Raw genomic sequence first — 22,354 nt, 5'->3', positions numbered from 1 at the left:
GCCCTAAACTGGAACATTGGCATCAAAATCCCACTTGTATGCAAGACAACAATCCAGAAAGCTTCCTCTTGCAGCATTTAAAACTCACCAGGTGCTGCTCTACTCAGTTTGAAATGTTCCTGTAGGCCCACATTTCTCCCACTGATCCCTACCCTGGTTGCCCTCATCTGAACTACCTTTTAGAGGTACCCCAATCTCACCATTACCTGTAGAGGAAGCACTTAGCAGCTGGCTCTAAATCTAAGGAATATCAGTGCCTAAACGTAGGCAGCATATCTAACTTAGGCACTTGTGTAACTCAAGAGAATCCCCATGCTAAACGTGTATCTCTTGCCTAAGTTTTATTGCAACCTAAAGTAAAAATGGACTTTAATAGAAATGCAAACTGTGAGTTAATTGCAAGATGTGGAAGTCAATAATTCTCAGTTGCAAACGTTAGGTCGCCTTCCTTCTTCACATGAGACTCTTTGCTTGATACTAAGGCCTATTTCTTCTAATGTGCCTGTACAATGAATGGGAACCTTGGATCCCTTAATGCTGGATTCAGGATTACAACCTAAGATGTTGCATTGCATGGCTAACTGGATTTTTTACTGGATTCAGACAAATTCTTTTCTGCATTAACTACTGTTTTGCTGCACAGGTAACTGACAATATACTTTAGTGCACTTACAAAAAGTAAAATGGAAAATGGGTGGAAAATGCCAGAGGAAGATAGTATTTTTGACTCTTACCGAAATAAAGTGCGTTTTTCTAAACGTAGGTCCCGAGACTCCAGGATGCTACTGTCTTGGTGCAATACAAGTGGCTACAGAGCACATGTCAGGAACAAAAGAAAAGAGAGCAAATTAATTTTAAAATATGTAAAAAAGAACAGCTGAGTGGTTAAAATTTTTTTTCAGATAACTCAGAAAATTATTAATATGGGTTGTATGCATTCTAGGGGATATTCATTTACAATATGCAACATGATTAAAGTGTATTTTATTTTGGCTAGTTGTGAGACAATGACCAAACTTCAACTTCCACTGGAGTCAGCAGGTATTCAGGAACTCAGTGTTTTAAAACAAGCCTAGGTCCTTCAACTTAAATAAACCATTACATAGAATGATGCGTTAGAAAATATGGCAAGTTAACAGTCATTAAAAGCTTTAACAGAACAGGCACATAACTATGCACATTCGTTGATTTTGTCATTGTAATCATCTAGATTGATCATAAGCACAAATTTAAGACAATAAATGTTTCACATCCACAGCTTCTCTTTCAATTGGAGATACTTCTATTGGAATAAGAACCATCAATCCCCCACCAACATAGACTGCCGTCTTGGAAATTTTCTTCAATATTAAAACAGGTACCTTAATTCTAGCATGAATTCAACCCATTTCACTTTTGAACAACTGAATGTCATTATGTTTCTTTGCTTTAATGAACTACCATCTACTACAACACATTTGTTTTCTTTGTGGATACTTTTCAATTAAGTACAAGCTAACCATTCCCCTGACAAAATATATGGAATAGATAGCTAAATTAACTTATTATAATAAAATCCTTGTCATAAGCTTTCTTCTGCTTTCTGTAATGTAGATAACACAACCACAGTACTGTACCAGTTCTAGTCTCACCAAAATTCTCCTTCAATTAACTAGCATTGCCAATGTAAAGCTATAGGTAGAACCAGGAGATATGTATTACTATTGAGACAGCAGAATTCCTTATTAGCCAAATTAGTGAAAATGCTTTAAAAAAAAGCACAGGAACATGCAATACCTTATCACCTCCAACTAAAAAAAGGTCCACTGCAGCTATGTTAATGCCATGTTTCTCGCAGAGCCCAGACAGCACCTCTTTGATAGAGAATCCAGATTTAACAGCCATTTTGCTGGATGAACCATCCGGAAGGTTTATACAGCAGTATTTGGGGGATTTCTCTTTATCTGGTACAAACGCAGGTAATCTTGAGGCTTCAGACTTGACAGAAGACAGACAGACAAGTCAGTGCCCAACAGGAAAATTAGGAATATGCATAAACTTTCAGAGTCTGTACAAATCAAACCAAGCCAAGAAGCATACTTTGTACCATGTTTACAGTTTAGAAATCCTTTCAAATATCACAAATATCAAATAAATTTAAATCCTGAAAAAAAAAATGTGTAGGTAAAGGTAACACCACTGCACAAATCTAAATGTATTTCAAGAACAGATGAAGTTCTAGACAGCGAGGGTGTAAAACAGGTTACAAGATTCTCAAACTATAGAACAGAACTCCTAATCAAAAAATGTAAGAGGTAACTAAAAATCTTATTTAGCTTCCAAATAGTTAAGTGTCTATACTCAATAATGACCTGCTGATTTAAAAGTTACCACCGGCACATTATGAATCAATATTTCAGTGATGAGGAACACCCTTAAACATCAGGTTCCTCAAACAAAATTTCCTCTTACTTTAACATAATCTGAATGCCACACATACAAATACACCAAAAAGAAATTAAAATTTTAAAATAATTCACTTAATGACCATGTTTTTTTTTTATTTAAGGGAACAAAAAGTACAATGTTATGGGTTAAAGGCTAAAGGGCACAGTATTAACCTTTATTCTAGAGTAACAGTAGAATAGTAACACAACTATGAAATATCAAAAGTACCTTTGAAAATTTAACAAAAAGACGACTTATAACTTAAAGGAACACTACAAAAATACTGTTTTCAACAGTCTTTTAGGGTACTCATCGTGCTTTTTCTCTTCTCTAACTTGCTGTTTCTCATCCAAATCACAGTAACTTTCTGACTTAATCAGTTGGAGTGGGAGAGAAAAGAGTAACTTTCTGACTTAATCAGTTGTTGCTTTAGGGAGGCTTTGCATTTTCTGTTTCTTAAGACAAGACTTTTCTGCAACAGAAATAAACATGACTGCCATGCTTACTTCCCTGATCAATATTTGTAGCACAGGCAAAATTACATAGTTGCTAGAATCTAGTCTACTAGAGGGATATCAAGACTACAAAAAAACCTTTTAAAAATTTCCTTTTTTATATTCTTCCTCTGTATCAACATAGTTAAAGTATTACATTTATGTTCTATTATTAACACTGTTTTAATTTTGCGTTTCATTAGTTTTACACTGCAAAGGTAGAACTTGATAGTTAAAAATCATAGTGTCTTCAGTGATTATTTTCCTATATACTATGACAAAAATCACAGTGTTTGCAATGAAATTCCCTACCTCTCTTTTCTCGTGTTTTAGGGGCAGAGTTAAGTCATAATGACAAGAATTAAAACTCACAACTCAAAGGAAAGAAGCACGACAGACGCTGGTACCACAGAAATCAGCCTAACACAACTTGCATACAGGTAAAGCAGAAGGAAAGCTTTAACATGTGGCTGTTCAGAACAGAATCTCAAAGGTCTGGTAGGTGAAAAAAGCTGTTTATAAAGAGCTACAGTAGCTCTCTTTGAAAGGCAAACTTTTATTCTGGAAGTTTAGTGGTACCTGAAGTTAAGACAGACAAGATGCAAAGGATATCTTCCTGTTACAAGGACAAAATAAGAAGCAATATATTAAAACAACCTCTATTACATTACTAGTATTCTAAAATTGCTTAATATTACACATCTTGCCCTCTAACTGTATCACTTAAAGACCCTTTCTCAAACCACTGCTGCAAACAAATTACTTCACACTACTTAAAAAATTAGTAATTCACTGTTTTCACTGCTTCCCTACTTCATTATTAAGAGCCAGCCATTACCAAGTCAAGACTAGCAGTTGATGACATGGAGCCTTGTGATTCCCGTCTGTATGACAATCCATTGGACTGAATAGAATCTGTTTGTGGAAAGAATCCGCAATCAGTAAAAAGGCTTATTTTTATTATTTATTATGATACAGAAAGCTATTTCAAGTAGTAGCTCCTCTGGTCAGAAAAATAATTTTTTTCATTAAAGGAAAAAACACCGAATCTTCATACTGCACAGTGAAGCATGGAAAACCAAAACAATATTTGGTCTAGTATTCCTTGGTTATGTAACCCTTGAATAACCCCACTTGCTTTTATATTGGAAAAAACCAAACCTCTTTTTTTAATCTTAAAATGTTTTTAAAAATTATTATACCTCTTCAGATATTTTGAAGGGAGATAAATATTTTTAAAAGTGCAAGTACGGTGTTAGAAAACTAAAATCTAAGATAATCACTAGTCACTTTCAGAAGTTTAAGTCTATAATCTTAGCAAATGCCTTTGATGTCTTTTCACATATGAGTATAATGAGAACACTTAAACTATCCATATGATCAAAGATATCTTGTGGGTCTGGGCCTTTACTAGAAAATAGAGAAGAAGAAACCACCGTAACAATATGGTCCAAATTTGGTGCTTTGATTTAATATCTCTATTATTTTTAACTCAATGGAATGTGTTAATGCAAAACTTTCATCTCTTCCTCTAGAGGCCGTGCACAGGTGCTTTCATAGGGGAACTCTTCCTTAAACTCTCAAAAACAGTTAAGTAACAAAACAGCAGATTACAAAGGTTTTAACAACTCTGACTCTTCCTTTTTTATTTTAGGCAGCAAAGCTGGAAACAGGTAGTGAGTGTGTTCAAAAGCGAACATACCTGTGTGGTAGTAATAAAAGAAAGAAAGGTAGGATAATGCAGATGGAGGAAATTTTACATAGCTGTAACTATAGCACTATTTGCATGTACAGCTCCTGAACTTCTCTGTTCAAATTATCTTACTATAAATTCAACTAAATAAAGTTGAAATTATCTTACTATAAAAATAGTAGCTCTCTGCTTGAAAAAGCAATTGCCACCACACAGAAATGCAGAGTCTACTGGAAAGAAGAAAAAAGTCTCTTGCAAGTCAATAAAAACAAATTTAAATATTTTCATACTTTTATCTATTTATTCGTACATCTGCTTCCACAAAACTTCCATGATTAGGCCACTGATTCCAGTGAAGGCCACGCTATGGCCTTCTGACTTGACAGTTTCTTTTCCCTCTGTCACACCCAAGGGTGCACTTAGATGCAAACTAAACGATGATAAATGATGAGATTACTCACATCTATTGCTGAAACAACTTTGCAACAAAGTAGAACATGAATACTCACCATTTGGATAATCACCATTTTCTTTTCTCTTCTGTGATTTTCCCAAACTCTTACTTCTTGACCACGAGAAAAAAGTTCCCCTTTTTTTCTTCTCAGTGTCCTCCTCTCCTGACTCTTCATTTAAAGATCTTCCTGACTTTGATTTACCACTTAACTATCACCAAAACAGAATTAAATCATTGGTTGGATCACAGTTGCAAGCGTATTATCTAAAATAAACCTTCCCATGCTTCTTCCCAAAACAAGAGTGTGATGGTCAGGTTAGCTGTCTTCTTTACCCCACTCACAAGTGTATATGCCAGCATCCCTCTAAGTAGCAACCAAAAAAACCAAAAGGGATACATAGATGGAAATGTGCTACTTGGTAGGGAGTACAAAATGGTAGCTGGAAACAAGCCATGGAGAGCTCCTGCAGACATGAAAGAACTCTCCACATCTCACCAGTAATGTGGAAAGGCCATCTGCCTGGCTTTTAAAACACAGAATTTCATTTCAGTATTTCAGATGTTTTTCCTAGGCTAGGCTTGAACATGAACTGCATTTAAAGACAACAACAAAGTATTGCTTAACATTTACAAATATAATCAAAGTATTTATTAGTGAGAAGAATATAAACAACAGGAATGTTTGATATTAAACTAAACTTCCTTTTAACAAGATAGTATTCTTTTTAGTTTATTAGAGTATTCCTTAAAATGCTACTTTTAAAAAGGTTCCTAGTCATAAAAATACATAATAGCAGATGGGTTAATGTATAGTGATTGACATGAAAAATGCAAAGTTATAATTTACCCATACAGTTATGTAATACTATGGTAGTATTATCTACATGAATTAAAAAAACCCAACAAATTAAAAAACCCCAACCCAACTCTAAATAATGTTAGGAGATCAGTAAGACTACTGGTCTAATTTTCAAGCAGATGTATCTGTTTTACACAGAATTACCTTAGTTCAGTAGGGGCTAAGAAATTAAAAATAAAAAACTATCCACTGCAAAGACGAGTTAGATTAGATTAAGCCTTCTCCAATTACTTCTGATAAAATGTCTGCTCTCAGCAAAGGTTAAAATATCACATCTTAATTCCAATATTCAATCAAAATAAGCCTCTGAACTGATGCATTAAAATAATCCTCCTTTTTTGTACACATATATTTAAATAATAACAAAGATTTAAAATTATATTCAGGAAGTCAGTATCTAGAAATCTGATTCAAAGGTATGGATTAAAAAAAATAAGTATTCTCCTGAGCACACAAAGATTTTCTAATTATATTTGCCAGCACCACTAAACACACATTCTAGTTGTTTTTTAAATATTATCTTTGATCTTCTAAAGAACTTGAAAAACATTATTTAAGAACATAGTTTTTAGATAACAACAATAAAAGGTAACCTTTTTCGGTGTTGAGATATTGGACTTCTCTGAACTGATGCTGTGTTTAGAAGTGGGGCTGCTGGGAACACGCTGAGGATCAGGAAGAGGACGACCTTCTACTTCAGCTAAGATGCATTCTTGGTAAAGGGGGGATTTGAGAAAACGAGTATAGCTATCAAACTTCATCAAGTTAAATATCTGAAATTAAAATGCAACGGATACTGGTTACATAAGCTTAAATAACACATGAAGAAAATGAAGCTATTTTGCAACAGCCAACTCCCACAAAATTTAGGACATTAACCTGTAAACAGCAGCAGACGTGATTCTGTTTAGACCTGGTTAAATACACTGCACTAATTCAAAGTGAAAGATAATTTAATCTATTCCCTTCGCACAGGTTCAGAAAAATGCTATGATCTGTGCAAAGTGCATGAGAAGCTGAGATGCTGTAGAGCCTTGACAACAGCATCCTTACAGCCATCTTTTACTGCATTTATGCCTTTGTACATTCTACGCAAAGCGCGTATCAGGCTAGCCATTTTAAATATTTTTTAAAGATTATTACATCAGTACTGCAGGTGACAGGATTAAATTACACAAGTGTGTTTTAAGGTAGCTGTGAACAAGAAAAAAGTTTATGGTCTAAAACTCAGGAATATCATATAATCACAATATGCAATAGTACGCACTGATACAAGATACACAAAATTAATTACTGACATGGGAAGGAGCAAAGAGTCCTTTACAGTATTATGTAATGTTCATGTGCCCAATCATAAGGAAAAAAACCCCAATATCTTTGGAAGATTCAATAATCAAGGTGCTGTAAAATCAAGACCTTGAAAAAGAACAGTTTACATAAAATGGCTGCTCTGGACAACATCAACATTTATCTTTAACTACGTAAGATGGAAGCAGCTCTATATCAGGCCTGGAATAAATGTCTAAGGATAATTCAGCCAAAGCTAAATTTACGAAAGTAAAGGAAGAGAAGTTCTTTCTTAAATGCTAAACAATGTTTGGATTTCTTGTTCCATTTTTGCAAACCTGTAGTTTTAAGTGAATCCATGCTTTTACCTTTATGTCTTTTCCAGTGATTCACTTACCTGAAAAAACAGTATGAATGCCGCCTTCTTTGGACATGATAAATTCCCTACAAGTGAAGAACGGTATGTGCCACCCAACTGGTTATGGCATTCCCAAGAGTCTACAGGGAAGTCCATCACTAAGCCACAGTGGCCCAGTTGCAAATGGAAATAATTTTTCAGATTGTGCAGAAAGACCCTTCTCAACAAGCATTAACCCAAAGCTTTTCTGGGAAACAGCAAGATAACGCAGAGAGAACTTGATCCTGCAGCATCACAGAAACCTAATGCAAACTGAATGCTGACTTCCACATTCTTGCCTTCCCCCCAGATATTCCCATTCCTGCTTAGGTGCTACCTGTCGTGTTTGTTGGGCCTTCTAATGCACTGTTTTCTGCATGGTAAGCTATGGAAAAAATACTTTTGTAGGATTAGTTTTGCCAGCTTAACGTACTGAAATGGCCAAGCACAAAGTCTGATGTGCACTCAGTGTAGTATCAGAGAGACAATCCAGTGTCAAAGATTTCCCACTTGAAAAACTGCTCACAAAGGGGAATCTCTCTCTCACACTATGAAAAATAAAATCCTCTCTGACCTCAGGTACACTAGCAAAATTCAAAAAGGCAACTAGTTTCAGAGCACACGTAGTCTTCAGACCAAGGCTCAATAAATTATTCAGTATACACGACACACATAGCTTTGAAACCTTTCTTGAGCTCTGTTGAGCTCAAAGAATAATACTGTGGTGTATTGCCAAAACAGCATAAAATACAGAGGAGCAACTACAAGAAATCAGGATGTCTCTATCTCATGGACTCACAGATGCACTGCTGATGAAAGGTTATTGGGGAAAAATGGTAAGTACAGTCTGCAAACACCAACACAGGTGCAAAACCAAAGCTAACTGAAAAAAATACAAAATACTTCACCTGTCCTTGAGTTTTTTAAGAAAATGAAACTTAGAGGTTACACTCAACAACAAATCACAATATTTTAACCTAAATGCAGTTTGTGCCCCTAAAATATAAGACGTTATTCTACAGCACAGCTAACACTAATACCTTAAATTTAATAACGTTTCAGGATGAAAAACGAAGTTTTTCAGAGTTGCCTTCTGCCACAGAATCTAGCACCAAAAGAAAATAAAACTGCTATTCCATGCTAGGTAGGAAGAATAAAGGAAAATATTGCAGAGAACTAAGAGACACAAAGAGGGTTACCGCAGAGATGAAGTCTGCCGTTTAAATATACTTAATACAGCAAAAACATTCCAACCTTTTAACTTTGTTGGACAGAGTGATGACAGCTTAACTAATTTACCTTGAGCTGATCATCATCTGCCCTACTATGTTGCTAGCCCACACTACATCCCCAATTTCCTATATTTATCATTATTACCTTATTAATTTACACATGTTAATGACTTTGCTTATTTGGAAAAATCTAGCAGATGCTATTTCTTGTTCTTACAAATGAGAAAGAGAAATATAGCTTAATTTGAATTTTACACATAAACAAGGGTAGAAAAACTTACATTCATTTACGCAACTCTACATGAGGTAAATGATATTTTATCTTTATTTTAGTATCTGCAAGTGACCTACACTGTCTTGCATCCAGAAACATTCAAAACGCTTGTTCTTATTCTATTCTAAGAAACCGTGAAATCCTAACTAGGTATTTTGGCTGCATCCACACTGTCATATTACAACACCTCTAACAACAGGTTCAATGGCAAATTTGTTAGGCTATGGACAGAGAGCAACTTCCAGCAGCATTCCAACAAGCAGTGCGCTTGAGAGATAACGGCCTCAGCAGTGCTTTCCAAGGTACTTTCCCACACACGCTTCTGCAACTCCACTGCAGCCTTACAGCAACATTCCCTACTCCCCATCATATAATGCTTATCTGACAACCACCACAGATCAGCACCCTTGCACTCTAAAAAATCTTGTGAAAGACCACAAACGCAGAGCCTTTGCATTATTAATATGTAGTCACCACCATGAGCTAAACTCTGAAATTCAGTGGGTGTGTTGCAATAACTACACACACCTACAGTTCTGTGTTCCCGAGGTCATGCCACCCATCAGGACCACAAACTGACCTACTGCAGAACCACCACTTAGTGAAACCAAGATATTAAGGGCTATCAAGGCAGTTGATTACCCAGCACCAACCTCAGCCTGGCAACACACCATTAGTACCCCAGCGGGCACACCTAGCTCCCAGGCCACTTACTTTGGCAGAAGTAACTCTCTTCCTGCTTCACCTAATTTTTCAGTGGAAGGAACGGATCTGACTGAGGGATCTGATGGGAGAACTACAGAGGTGCTGATAATTTGAGAGAAGCAGGTCAGGTCCAGACAGGCCACATGGCTGGGATTAGACCCACAGCAGCACTTCACACCAGCATTTTCACCCACCTTATGAGCCCTCCAACCTAAAGACACAGTGTTTTCAAAGAAGGAAGAAAACCTGCACCAGCCCAGCCACCAGACTCATAAGAACACCATCTGCTCCACCAAACAACTGGGAGAGGATGAAAAGGAATTCAGGCATGGGCTCCACAAAGCAGAGATAAGGAATGCATGAAAAAATCTATGGAAAGATCATGGCTGGTAATTCCCACAAAAGCCTCAGGCCTTGGTAGGTGCACGGGGGTAGCTGTAATGCTAGAAGATAGCTGACCAGCAGTTAGAACTACCTTTCTATCTCCACTTCGCACATGGAGGAAGATACTATACCCACCTGCTCTTATGTCCCAAAAGCAAGCGATCCGAGGTTGCACTAAGACTAAGATTGTGACCTACTTCATTTTTGCACTTAAAGCTATATCCCTGATTTCTAAATAACATGATCTCAAAATTATTTCTACTAATAAATTATTAGGGTAGGAGTTACCAAAGAGATTACTTAGGAGAAAAACGAAGAAACTTAAATCCTACAGAAAATGTGAACTGTATCCTATTGTTACATAACTGTTCTGTTCTGAACATCAAAAATTATTTAAAATGCATCCACTTCAGAGGTCTTCAGATACCAACAGTTTTAACAAGCTCTTTGTTTGACAGTTCTGTTTAAAGCACAAGGGAAGGACTCACTCCTTCAATACAACAGACATACTTTACAAACCACTTTAACCAAAATTAGACTCTATTTGTGTACACAATTGTCCACTAAAAAGAATAAGCAACCATATGCAAACACTATATGCAATGTTGTTGCACCACATGGCATTATTTACTTGCAGTAAACCTTCATTTCAATAATAGTATTTTTCAGATTATTTTTAGTTAATGTTGATTTTCCACACATATGCAAATGTACAGAAAAAGTCAAGCAGCATTCCATTATACAGCCTCTTTCTATTCTGCTAATAGAATCTATATGACCTTGACTTTTCTGTGTTTTTATGCATGGTAAAACATACAGTATGTGAGACTATTTTTATAGATTTTAAAGCACTTCAGAGGAAAAGACAATAGACATAAACGTACAACAGTCATGTTTTTGATGGTTACCTGAAGTTGCTGTTCCTTGAACATATCTGGATGTGGAGAATTGAGAATATCATCTGCCAGCTGTGCCTGGCTATCAATATTAACAGGGGTTGTAGCTTTGCTACACAAGAACTTACTGAAGATCTCCCGAGCTCTGTAAGAAAGCTACAGAAAATAAATGAAAAGTGTATGTTTGTTTTGCAAACATATTTTTATACAGGTATTTTTTACACTGATATATTCCACACAAAAATATACAGCCACTCCAGTTTCCTTAATATATAAGCATTTTTCATTTAATAACTTTTGTTAGTTTTAGGCATATAAATAGAGCTCTTCCTTTAAAATTACAAATATTAATCAGATATTTCTTAAGCAGTAAAAGTTGCCACCAAAATAAAACTTAAAATAATCAAACTATGAATAAAGGTCAAGCACATCAAATGCTGTCTTACAAAGGAGAATAGATTTTTTTACACCTTTTACATAACAGTTACTATATAAATAAATCCTCTAAGCTTCAATTTCTAGAAGTTAGAAAAATGTAAGCATATATTTTAATATTTACTGTTAAAAACGTTCATGCTCTGGTTTTAAATTGTTTACTTTGAAACACCCACATTCTGGAAATAATGAAAAAGCCACCAAACTGATCTCAAAGCCATTAAGGATATTGTTCAGAAAATACATTGTTCGAAGACAGAAGAAAGTGGGGAAAACCTCAATGGTCCACAAAAGAGCAAAGAGGGACTTGCAAGATGAAACCATTTCCACAGTCTAAACCTGACTAGATCTGGTTGTGGTGTCGACAGAAATGTTGCCAACCTGCACAAAATTCAAAATTCACCAAAACTGCCTGACCAACATAGGACTGTCTTAAAAGGATGAGATGCAAATTCTCATAATTTGTGAACAAACATGACTACACTTAGAGCAGCAGATATATCTAAGTTAGTTATAAACACATTATCTTGGCTAGCGGAGGCAGCCAGCTGACAGAGCACAACAGAAGCTAGTTGTCACCTCTCCTCGACATGTTAAATTAACTTGCCCTGCATTCCCTCACACTGGGCTACTGCAGCTAGCCATTTATCAACATCCAATATACCTTAGCTCATTTTTACAGAGCTACCTCTGCACTTCACTGCAGTCTAAATATATCCAACATCTTAAACCTGGGGTAGTACTCTCAGGGGATTGAGAAAATTAGACTGAGGCTCCAACCCTATTTTAGTGAAGTCACAGTACAAAGACCAAGCACAGCTCCAATAATTTCAATAAGCTTGAAGAAGTAACAATTTTTAGTAAGCAACACCATATATTGACATACAACATTGACTTACCTCTTTTTTATCATGTGCAGGTACATGGTTAAAATATTCACAGGCCTGCCAAAATAAGATATTTTCTTCACTGAATTCCTTCCGTAGAAATTCCTAGGGGAAAAATAAATAAATGTCTCATAAAGAAGTTACTTGACATTTCAAACAACTTACTTATAATGCTTGATAAGAATATTAAAGTTAATGATAACATTTAAATGAGTCTCACAGTCCGGTTTCCTTCTAAAGTAAAAATCAGTGCATGTCCAATATACACCTAGTGCTTCTCATCTTTCTCATGTCTTTTTAAATGTATACAATTGAGAAGAATCCATGAAGTTACAATCAAATAATTTGCACGTACAAAGATGAAGTCTGAAACTCCATGTAAGTAGTATATAAACTAGTGTATAAACTTTTAATAAAAAACTAAATAATTTATAACTACATTTAAAAATTACACTGTAAACCAGCTGTCTTTAATTGCAGTTCTACTAGTATAATAGAGTAGGTGTTTATCAAGCAGTGCCCGTAATCAATTCGGTATTCATGACAGCGTCTTTCTGCATCACGTGGCAACTAAAAAAAAAAATCATTTATCACTGCTTGCTGATGTGGTTACATAGGTTCTCCTTGGAAAATGCATTCTTAGAGAAAAAAAAAATCTCTCCCAGTACAACACACAATAATCAGGGCATTTATGTTATAGCATCCAAAGGTCCAAATGAAGATTGGGACACCCTTCAGTTGGGAAACTGTACAACCACAAACTGTCCCCGATTCAAATTTGTATAATTCAATATTCTCTCAGCATATGTTTCTTGAAAGCATTTTAAATGGGGCGGGGGAAGGAAATATAAAAAAAAAATTAGCTTGATCCCCTAAAAAAATTATCTAGGCATTCATGTAATCGGAACAATGTTTGTTTACACTTTAGAGCTTTAGGTATCAGTGTTTAATTAGAAATTTTATTTTAAGTCAGCCCACAAGCCAAAACCTTCACTCAAGTGCCACACTGGTATCACTCAAGCTTCCTTAACATATAAGGCAGTGTCAGAAAGCTGTGTAAGAGGAATCTTCACAGAAATACTTAAAACTTAACTTTATTTGTGCTTTTAAGATTTACATAGAGTTTAGGGAGTCCAACTGTAAGAAAGCAATTGAGATAAACTACAATCCAGGCATTCTAAATCCACTAGCAAGCTCTCAATTTAAACTAAAAGTTCTTCAGGTACCTAACCTGAGCCACCAAAAGTATAAAAGACAATCCAGAGAGTAGTCAGGGGACATTTCTGCATTTTACATGTAATTACAGATTAAAAGAGAATCAAATTAGCAAGCAGGAACTGGAACCCAACTACCTACTTCCCCACTCAGTGCCTTCACTACGAATCTGCAGTCAATCTCCTGCTTGCTTTCTTTCTGGCCACATGATTTGGGCACAGCTGGCTGCACAACAGTTCAGCTTCATCAGGAAGACTGAGTGGTGCCCCAGTTGGAACATTATGTAACCTTGCAGTTGTCACACATGGCTGGGAAGCTGGAGATGTTGGTTTGAACCACTTGAGGAGGGAACTTGCAATCAGGTCTTTCACTTCCTGGATGACTGCTCTAATCAGCAGACTATTATGCAAAATGTGAGTATTTGCAAAACATGCAAAATCTCTTCTTCATAGAGAGTAATTCCTGCTCTGTGACAAAGCTGTCCTCAGGAAAGGCCCATGCATGCTGAATCCCAAATGCACCAAGATGCTTACTATGCAATCGTAAATTAAATGCTGATGCTACAATGTTCTTGAATACTGGCAGAAATCTGTATATTTTGGCTAGTTATAGGTGACTCCCTTCTCAGTCCATGGGCTTTCTGAGCTTCCCTTTGAAAGAATGCTAACCTATCACTTGAAAAGGCTTTTTTTTTTTTCAGGCACCATGACTCTGCTTTATGACTCCAAGGCTTACACTCTTAAGTGTACGTAAGTTTTCCAGTGACTTAAAAGTAATGAGAAAAGACAACTAAACTTTCATTAGCACACTCACAAACTATACCATTTTCCAGGTGGATTCTAATATCAGATCAAAATTGTAATTCTCTCAGTCTGAGAAGAAGTCTCAGTATCTAAGCGGAAACGCTAATAACTCTTAGGCTACTCTCCTAAGAAAAATGGAAAGACAGGGAACATAATACCCAGGGTATATTATTTTGTTTTCATCTTCTCTGTTTCCTCAAACAGGTGTTCACTGTTAACATGGTTTTTATGGGTCTCCACGCCATTTAATATGGAAGTCTGCTTACTAATCATTTGATATTTTAATGTAGTTTTGTAGCAAGTAAAGGAGTCCAATAATCTACATCTCTTATACCATCGGTTTCTTTATGTCCTGTTTGTGAAAATTATTTGGGCAGCACAAAATGTCCTTGTGATTAAGAATCAGCAACACATTTTCAGTGCAACAATGCAAAAGTGTATAAACTTCTATTTCCTTACACGTAAAACAGATGATACTACTTACAACTTCATATATGTGCTGTTAAGAAGATTAATTTATGCTTCGCAAATACTCAACACTACTCCTGCAAGCTGCAGCTTTAACCAGTGCTGTTAGCTACCTTAATTACTTCCAAAAAGTATTTCTAAAAATATTTTGCAGGAAGATAAGCCACTGTATTGTTGAAAAAACGTTCTACATGGCTTCCAAGATTTCAGTAGGCAAACATGAATAGATTAGCAATTCTTAGGAAACTACTGCCTCTTTCTTTTTTCAAAGGCTACAGATACAAATGTAACCAAATGTAATTGTTTTATAAAATGGGGAAGCTTCCTTAAAGTTCAGATACAAAGCAAAGTATAACCTCAATTTTTATCTGAAACTTTTGCTATCCAGAAATGCATAGCAATATGTGTATTACTATGAACTTTTATTCAACTGTGAGCCAGTTTAAACTTACAAAGATGCTTAGATAACAACTGTGGAACAATGAACTCCTATCTCTTGTTCTATGTAAGGATACTGTCAAGAAAGAAAAAAGAATACAGAAAAATTAGTGCAGCATTTTGGAAGGCCTCTTACTGTCCCTCAAAACTTACCGAAAAATATTTAACACCAACAGGATCCTGAAGAAGGCGCTCAAATGAAACAGCCCAGCTTGCAACTCTTCTTTCTCGAAGTCGTCGGCAGCTCTGTACACTGGGAAGACTAGCATTGCTACTGAGGCTATTTTCACTGATGCAGTCTTTTAAATCAGTACTATTCAGCTCTGTTAAAAAAAAAAAATGAACAAATCTGTCAATAAAATATTCACTTTTACTCTTCAGCATTGTTTACTTGATTTATCACACCTTCTGCTCAAGCTGAAAGTAGTGCAAACTTCAAACTATCCCTCTGCATTTTTATTAGGAGCACCTGCATAGAAAAAGCAACTCCAACCATCTCTCAATTTTCTTCTGTTCCACCGCAAGGAAAACTAAATGAGTGTCTTAACAGCAATCCCCGACCAGAAGCAAAAAGGGCAGGCACGAAAGGAAATCTTTTTTCTTCCTTCACAAAACAAATCTTTTGAACAAAATTTTCTGCTCACATTCCTCACCTCACGACTGCAATCCTTCGGTCAGATTATCCAAGGAAAGTAGACCTTTAAGAACCCACTGATCATCAGAAAGTGGGAAAAAACCTATTAGGTGATAGGAGATAGCAAAACCTCATACACTCTTAAATCAGCAGACAGGGACTACGTGAAGTTTTTCATGGAAATGAGAGATTCCTGTTAAATGCTGAAAATTTAGAAAGAAATCAAATGAGGAAAAGAACACCAAAAGAATGAGCTAGTAATGGATGCCTTCCTCATCCATGGAAAGTAGAGGTATCAAACCATAGGTGCTAAATTTATTAGGGTTTCTGATAAAAACAGGGATCCGTGACTCCCTTCCAGACTCGAGCCAACATAGTGCAATAATCTGGGGACCCCAAGTTGAGACATGATCAGATTCTTTAGATCTCAGAAAAATAGAAATCTCTTTTGTATTCTGAAAGACAACTTAACAAGAACCCATAGAGAATTCAGGAAAACACAACCTTATGTAGCAGCATGACTGTAGTAATTTCAAGTATTGGCTGAGGTCATCTTTGTCACGTAACAGTAAACAGAGCATGAACAATAAATTCTTAAAGTGACCACTTGTTCACAGAAATGCAAAGGTGAAAGAAATGGCTGCTCTAAGTAAAAGCAGGGTCCTATTTACAAACCTGTCATTTATTTATTGTATGCCCTTTTACAAATCACCGCTTTCTTCATCCCTGTTTACATGAACGTAAAATTGGCATAGTAGTACTCACAGATACCCACTTCACAGAAGTGATGTGAGGTTTACTTAGTTCTGAAGACACAACTGAATAAAGCCCTGAGCTACCTGGTCTGATCTCATAGTGGACCCTGCCTTGCACTAGAGAGATGCCAAACTGAATGATTCTGATGAAGAGATAAAAAAAAGCAGACATTCAAGTATTTGAAAAATTAACAGTAATAGATGTGAGAAAATAATATCCTCAAATAAAATAGATTATATCTTCAATAATTCTACGCCAAATGGAAAAGCATATATACAGGTCATTATAAATGTAAACTGATGGAGAAAACTGAATTCACAACCAGCAAGAAATGGTCTGTTCTTCACAGAGACATTTTTATTGTTGTTTATTTTCCTCAGTTAATCACCTGGACTAACTAAAGCAAGGAGTAATTTCACAAAAATGACTACTTTGCAAGACCTCCCACATTCTCCTTTTCTGTTATTTATATGTCAAAGCACTTTGCATTTCCAAATTCTATGTTACAAAACATTACTGTTCCTCCCTGGAAGTATGAACTTTGAAAAAAAGGACCATTCAAAGATAGTTATGAAAATAGGAAAAAGTTATAAAGATAGTCATAAAGATAAGAAAACTTAAATTAAAAAATATTGTTCTGAAACTTCACTTCAAATGTATTCTGTAGCTTAGAAATATTTACTAAGATGTAACGGTTAACTACGGCAAATTTCTGTAAGAAAAGCTATTGTTTAAGACAAAAATAAGACAAAGATAAGAATTAGGTTAGGGAGGAATGTAAATGTAACTTTATATTTTCAACAAGGATAATATTTAAGGACTATAATAACACATCAGGTATACAAATATTTTTCTTTGCCTAATCATCATATTAATAAAAGCTAATGAAAAACACTCTGCAAATAATGCCAATTTTTTAATAAGAAATATTTATTCACTTTTTCCTTTAAGACATATGAAAGCACATAACCAAGTCAACTGTTAGCTTCATTAGAGAATACCTGTCACCACAGTGAAACTACTGTGAAAGAAGCTAATGTGAATCTGAAGAGAATTGTATCTAAATTTATTATCTGAAGTATTTTGCTTTAATTCTGCAGGTGGATACGTTTTATTTTACAGCCCAGGATATAAATAGACACCCACTTCTTGATATATCTGCAACAGTTTCAGATACTGCCTCACTCCTAAGAGGGTTCAATCCCCAGTGTTCTCCAGTGATGAATGATGAAAATTTCCTAGTTCCTCTCAGGCAAAATCAGAAAGGTAAACCCATCCCACATACCAAACCATTTAAACCTACTTGGCTGACAGAGGGAAATTAAGGAGTAGCCACATGAAGTGCTCAACTCTAAATCCCCAAGTCACAGCGCCTCAGGACTCAGAAGGGATTGCAAAATGGTAGGCAGAGCAGTCATTAGCAGGTCAGCTTCGCCTTCCTCCCTCCAAGTGATGGCTGTTCAATTTCCCCATGGCAGGCAGGAAGACCAAACTGCAATTACAGTCTCTGAGCCTTTACACCAGTGGGTGACTGCTAACTACCTTTAATTGCTAGCAGCTGCTCACTCTCGCCAGCTTGCCAGAGTTACATTTGCTCTAAACTACACTGGGTTCTCGTTCCTCTGATACGCTGCCGACTCTGGAGGTCCCATGAAAACAAATGAACCAAAATAAGACTTCATTTTCAACAACTTTGAGAGCTACTGGCACAGGTCCTCCAAAGTGTTAAAGCAGCATTAAGGGATTACTCATTCACAGTAAACTGTCTCTGTTCTGGTGGATTTTTATTTAGCTAATTCAGACTTTTTCAGAAAGACCTATTTGAATTCATACTTAACCCTGACACTGCTTTGTTTTCTCTTAAAAGAAAAATGCCGTCAGTTTGCTTTTAAAATCTGTACAGATTTCTGCTGGGGTACCTGTCAACCTGAAAACAACACAGAACAAGGTTGTTTCCCAGAAAAGGCTTGGTTATTCTAGTTTCTTTTACTACATTTATCAACAGTTGCAATTAAAACTGTTACAACCTACTGCAGGTATGCCATTTAGAATCAGAGAAAAAGAAAGGTCAGATGGGAAGCACCATCCCCCCAACTAAAACACTAGTACACAATTTATCCAAATCACGCTTAAATGAAGACCGTATAAGCTGTAACTCCTGCTCCACTCCCCTTGCAGAGGAATGTTTCCAATGTACGACTTCAGTGTCAGGTTTCCCGACTCTCACAACTCACGCATTCCTAGGTACACACAGCCCACCTTGGACAGCAGGAATGGAGAAACTTTCCGACTGAGTCACATATTTTGTCTAAGGAGCACTCTGTGACGATCATTAAAGGAAATGTAGAGCCCTGATTCCCACCCTCAAACATTCTAACTACAAGGCTGTTGTGCAAAGCAGCCTCCTCCTTCTTGTTTTAAAAAAGTGTTTTAAAAAAGAAAACTAGCTATTGGGAATCTCAGGATACCAGGAGTTTACTGTGAAAATCCCAACTCAGGTGCACGGACAACTTAGCAGCGTTGTGAAGTTTCCTAATGCCTGCCTTCCTTTCTCCTCACTGTGTGGAAGCACCAACTCATCTTGCATTACCTGTAAAAGGAGGCTCCTTACTCAAGCATCCCAAATCCCAGGGACCTAAATTTATTTCTGTTGTTTGCGAGCCACCATACCTAGCCAGGAAGTACTACTTTCTGTGCAAACTCATCTAGTTTCATTTATTACCTCCTTCAAATACAGAATTGACACAGAATGCTTTCTAAATATCCTCAAAACTCAGTATTTTACAGCTTTTGTGTTTACAGATTCTGTGGAGGGTCTTGGTTTTATTTATTTTACAATAACAGCATTATGTACGAAAATGCAGGCATTTAATCAACTAAAATCTTGAAAGTATTCAAGATAAGATGGCTTTGAAAGTTTTGGGTTAAATCATATAAAGCAGTAAGTCTGAATACAATTAATTAAGGGTATTTTTGTATGCATTTGTTTATAAAATCCATATACATTTTTCAATCTAGAAATACTTTTTATTATTGTGAGAAGCTAAACATATTCCTTGTAATCATCGGAATGCATACATTCATATAATTAAGATATTCCAATTAATCACTAAATACATTACCTGGATAAAGCTGGTAAGAACCACTGTGGTGCCACTTAACCAAATACTTCAAGCCATTCACTGAAAGCCATCCTTCTGAATCCATACCAAGTTCAGCTGTAATGTCCCGGAACCCATTGGGTGCAGATTAGTCTTACTGTACGGTACATTGCTCCTCTGCAATTTCGGGGTAAGGGAAGCTAACGCATTTCCCCCCAGCAATTCCTGGTAGCCTCTAACACCATTCTAAACAAATTGATTCTTTTACCCTCATGGCTTCAAGCAGAGGAACCAATAGTATACTTAACACAAAGCATTATAAAATGCTACATAAATAATTTAAAGAAAAGACCTTTTGCCACTGCTGCTAAAGGAACTTGAATTATTTATGTTAGAGTGGAACATAGCTACAGCAAGCATGGACTGCCAACGTAACTGACAAATAAATCGTATACCTGTTGGAGGAAATAATCCATCTGTATTTATAGTGTACAAGTGTAAACAGCATTTCGGTTTATTTTGGACTTCATTGTGGATTTTTTGCTCTACCTTCTTTAGTTACTTTTTAAAATACAGTTTTAAATTATTTATTATTGTAAACATCAGATTCCTTTCAAAAAAGTCTTTAAGAACACTTTTCCTTATGAAAATTCTTTCCAGGTGATGAAGATTAAAACCAAAAATTGGCAGAAACTACAGCAAAGTAGTATCTTAGGAAAAAGACATACATATAGTATCTGTTATGCTTAAGTATTTGGAAATACTAGACTTCAGCTTTGTGGAACTGATCTCTGTAGGGAATAGCAGGTTAAAACTGACTTAGACATTCTCAGTAGCTCAGATACCTCAGCACCTGTCTGTCTGGGAGATGAATGATGATGTGCTTCTATTATATGCCCTTTGACCTTAAGGTTTTGCCTCTGTAAAGTGCCATCTAAGTATCAACAGCCAAAGTCAGACATTAGCTGGGGACTATAGATCATCCCTGTGATGATTTAGATGACACAGTGCTCAAAACATCAGCCACAGCCTGCATGCTGTATACTCACTCTCACTATTCCTACAGTCAGCAGAAATGGACAGTTTCCAAGATGGGAAGTAGGCGAAATCTGCTCATTACAAGTCATCGCAGTAACATAAAATGGTTTCTGCCATTCCTAGAGCATAGGTGCTGCAGATTTAATTGATCTATAGCAGTGATCTTGCATCTAAGCATTATTACAGTTTGCATTATGATTGTCTGCAATTCATTAAGCAAATCAACTACAGTTAAGAGTTGCTTCTGGTCGGCATCTCTGGAAACAACACTACTTCAAGTACCTATATCTTTTACATGTTAGCTATCTTGCAAAGCCCAAGCCCACAGTTTTGCCTGATGGGAACATCCCAGCTTTGCACAAGCTGAGTTACCATGTAAAATAAATGCAACAAGGGGTAGATGGTTTCCAGTGCCTGGCTCTAATGTAATAAAAGCCATATGACATGAGACTTCATAGACCTTGGGAAGAAAAGGTACAGAGAGCTGTCATGCCTCCTATTATACTGAAGGGATGTATATAAACACATAATAATTACTTTTTACACACAATTTTCCCTTCCCAGACTGAAGCTTAACAACAGTATTTATAGTATCTAGTTATATGTACAAATACTAATATTAAGATTTAGTCTAGGAAGGGAAGTGTGCACTGCTATACTAATGGCTACACTAGTGAAAACTCCTCTAATCTAGACATGCCCTAAAACATGTAAATCTGTGGATCTATTAATAAATTAGTGAGATTAGAGAAGATTGGAAAAATTTCAGTGCTGTGACATATTCAATAAAAGTAAAAGCCTGAAAATGTAATTCAGACATGAATCAGAGCTTTTTACTCAATGCAGCTCTAAATTAAATGAATTAGGATTTTATTTCATTTCACTTTTTCTGGTTACAGTCTCTCTGGTTCTTATTTTTCCAATCCACTTTCTAGGTATTTAAGCATTGATTCCGTATTATTCAGTATAGTTCGACTACCGCTTTTTACATAGATTACAACCCCCTCTTAAGTAGCATTCAACAGTGAAGAAAGTCCATGTTAAATCTTCACCACTAGCTGAAAAAGTAGAGAATACAACTCAGCAGAAAAATGCATACAACTTATTATCTGTTTTTTCACCTCTGCAACCTACATGGGCCTTAAATTTCATGACTTCACAAAACCATATAGAATTAATTGTGAAAACACAATTACCTAGGCATCAGAATGAAATACAAAAGTCATTGGCAGAACTGAAAATAAGTCAGATCTTTAAAATAAATTTTCAGCTGGAAGCATAAAAATCTTGAAATTATTGTCATATGAGTACTATCACAGGGATCTCCAAGTTTGGATAGGCAACAGAAATAATTTTCATTAACATGGAACAAGAACCCTCATGGAGAAAGTATATTCCATTTTAGCTAAAAATGATCAATCAAATTTTTTGCCCCTCAGCACCTGGAACTTAATTCAACTACATACACAAAGAAAAA

The 22,354-nt window shown here is 36.1% G+C and overlaps 1 protein-coding gene across 4 annotated transcripts in view; it reads right to left on the bottom strand.

The window, feature by feature from the left end:
• RGS12 (regulator of G protein signaling 12) overlaps positions 1 to 22,354 on the bottom strand; it is an 84,266-nt gene that overhangs the window by 20,512 nt on the left and 41,400 nt on the right. For all 4 annotated transcript variants that reach the window (XM_059817613.1, XM_059817611.1, XM_059817612.1 and 1 more), the window contains exons 4-11: positions 15,502 to 15,671; positions 12,437 to 12,529; positions 11,115 to 11,258; positions 6,521 to 6,700; positions 5,124 to 5,277; positions 3,760 to 3,836; positions 1,777 to 1,977; positions 735 to 808 (exon numbers count right to left, since the gene is read on the bottom strand). In XM_059817613.1, the coding sequence (XP_059673596.1) occupies positions 735 to 808; positions 1,777 to 1,977; positions 3,760 to 3,836; positions 5,124 to 5,277; positions 6,521 to 6,700; positions 11,115 to 11,258; positions 12,437 to 12,529; positions 15,502 to 15,671 (1,093 nt within the window). The remainder of the gene's footprint in view (positions 1 to 734; positions 809 to 1,776; positions 1,978 to 3,759; positions 3,837 to 5,123; positions 5,278 to 6,520; positions 6,701 to 11,114; positions 11,259 to 12,436; positions 12,530 to 15,501; positions 15,672 to 22,354) is intronic.

This window comes from Gavia stellata, chromosome 5 (genome assembly GCF_030936135.1).
Source record: "Gavia stellata isolate bGavSte3 chromosome 5, bGavSte3.hap2, whole genome shotgun sequence".
Taxonomy (NCBI): domain Eukaryota; kingdom Metazoa; phylum Chordata; class Aves; order Gaviiformes; family Gaviidae; genus Gavia; species Gavia stellata.
This window is presented reverse-complemented; position numbering and strand designations above follow the sequence as displayed.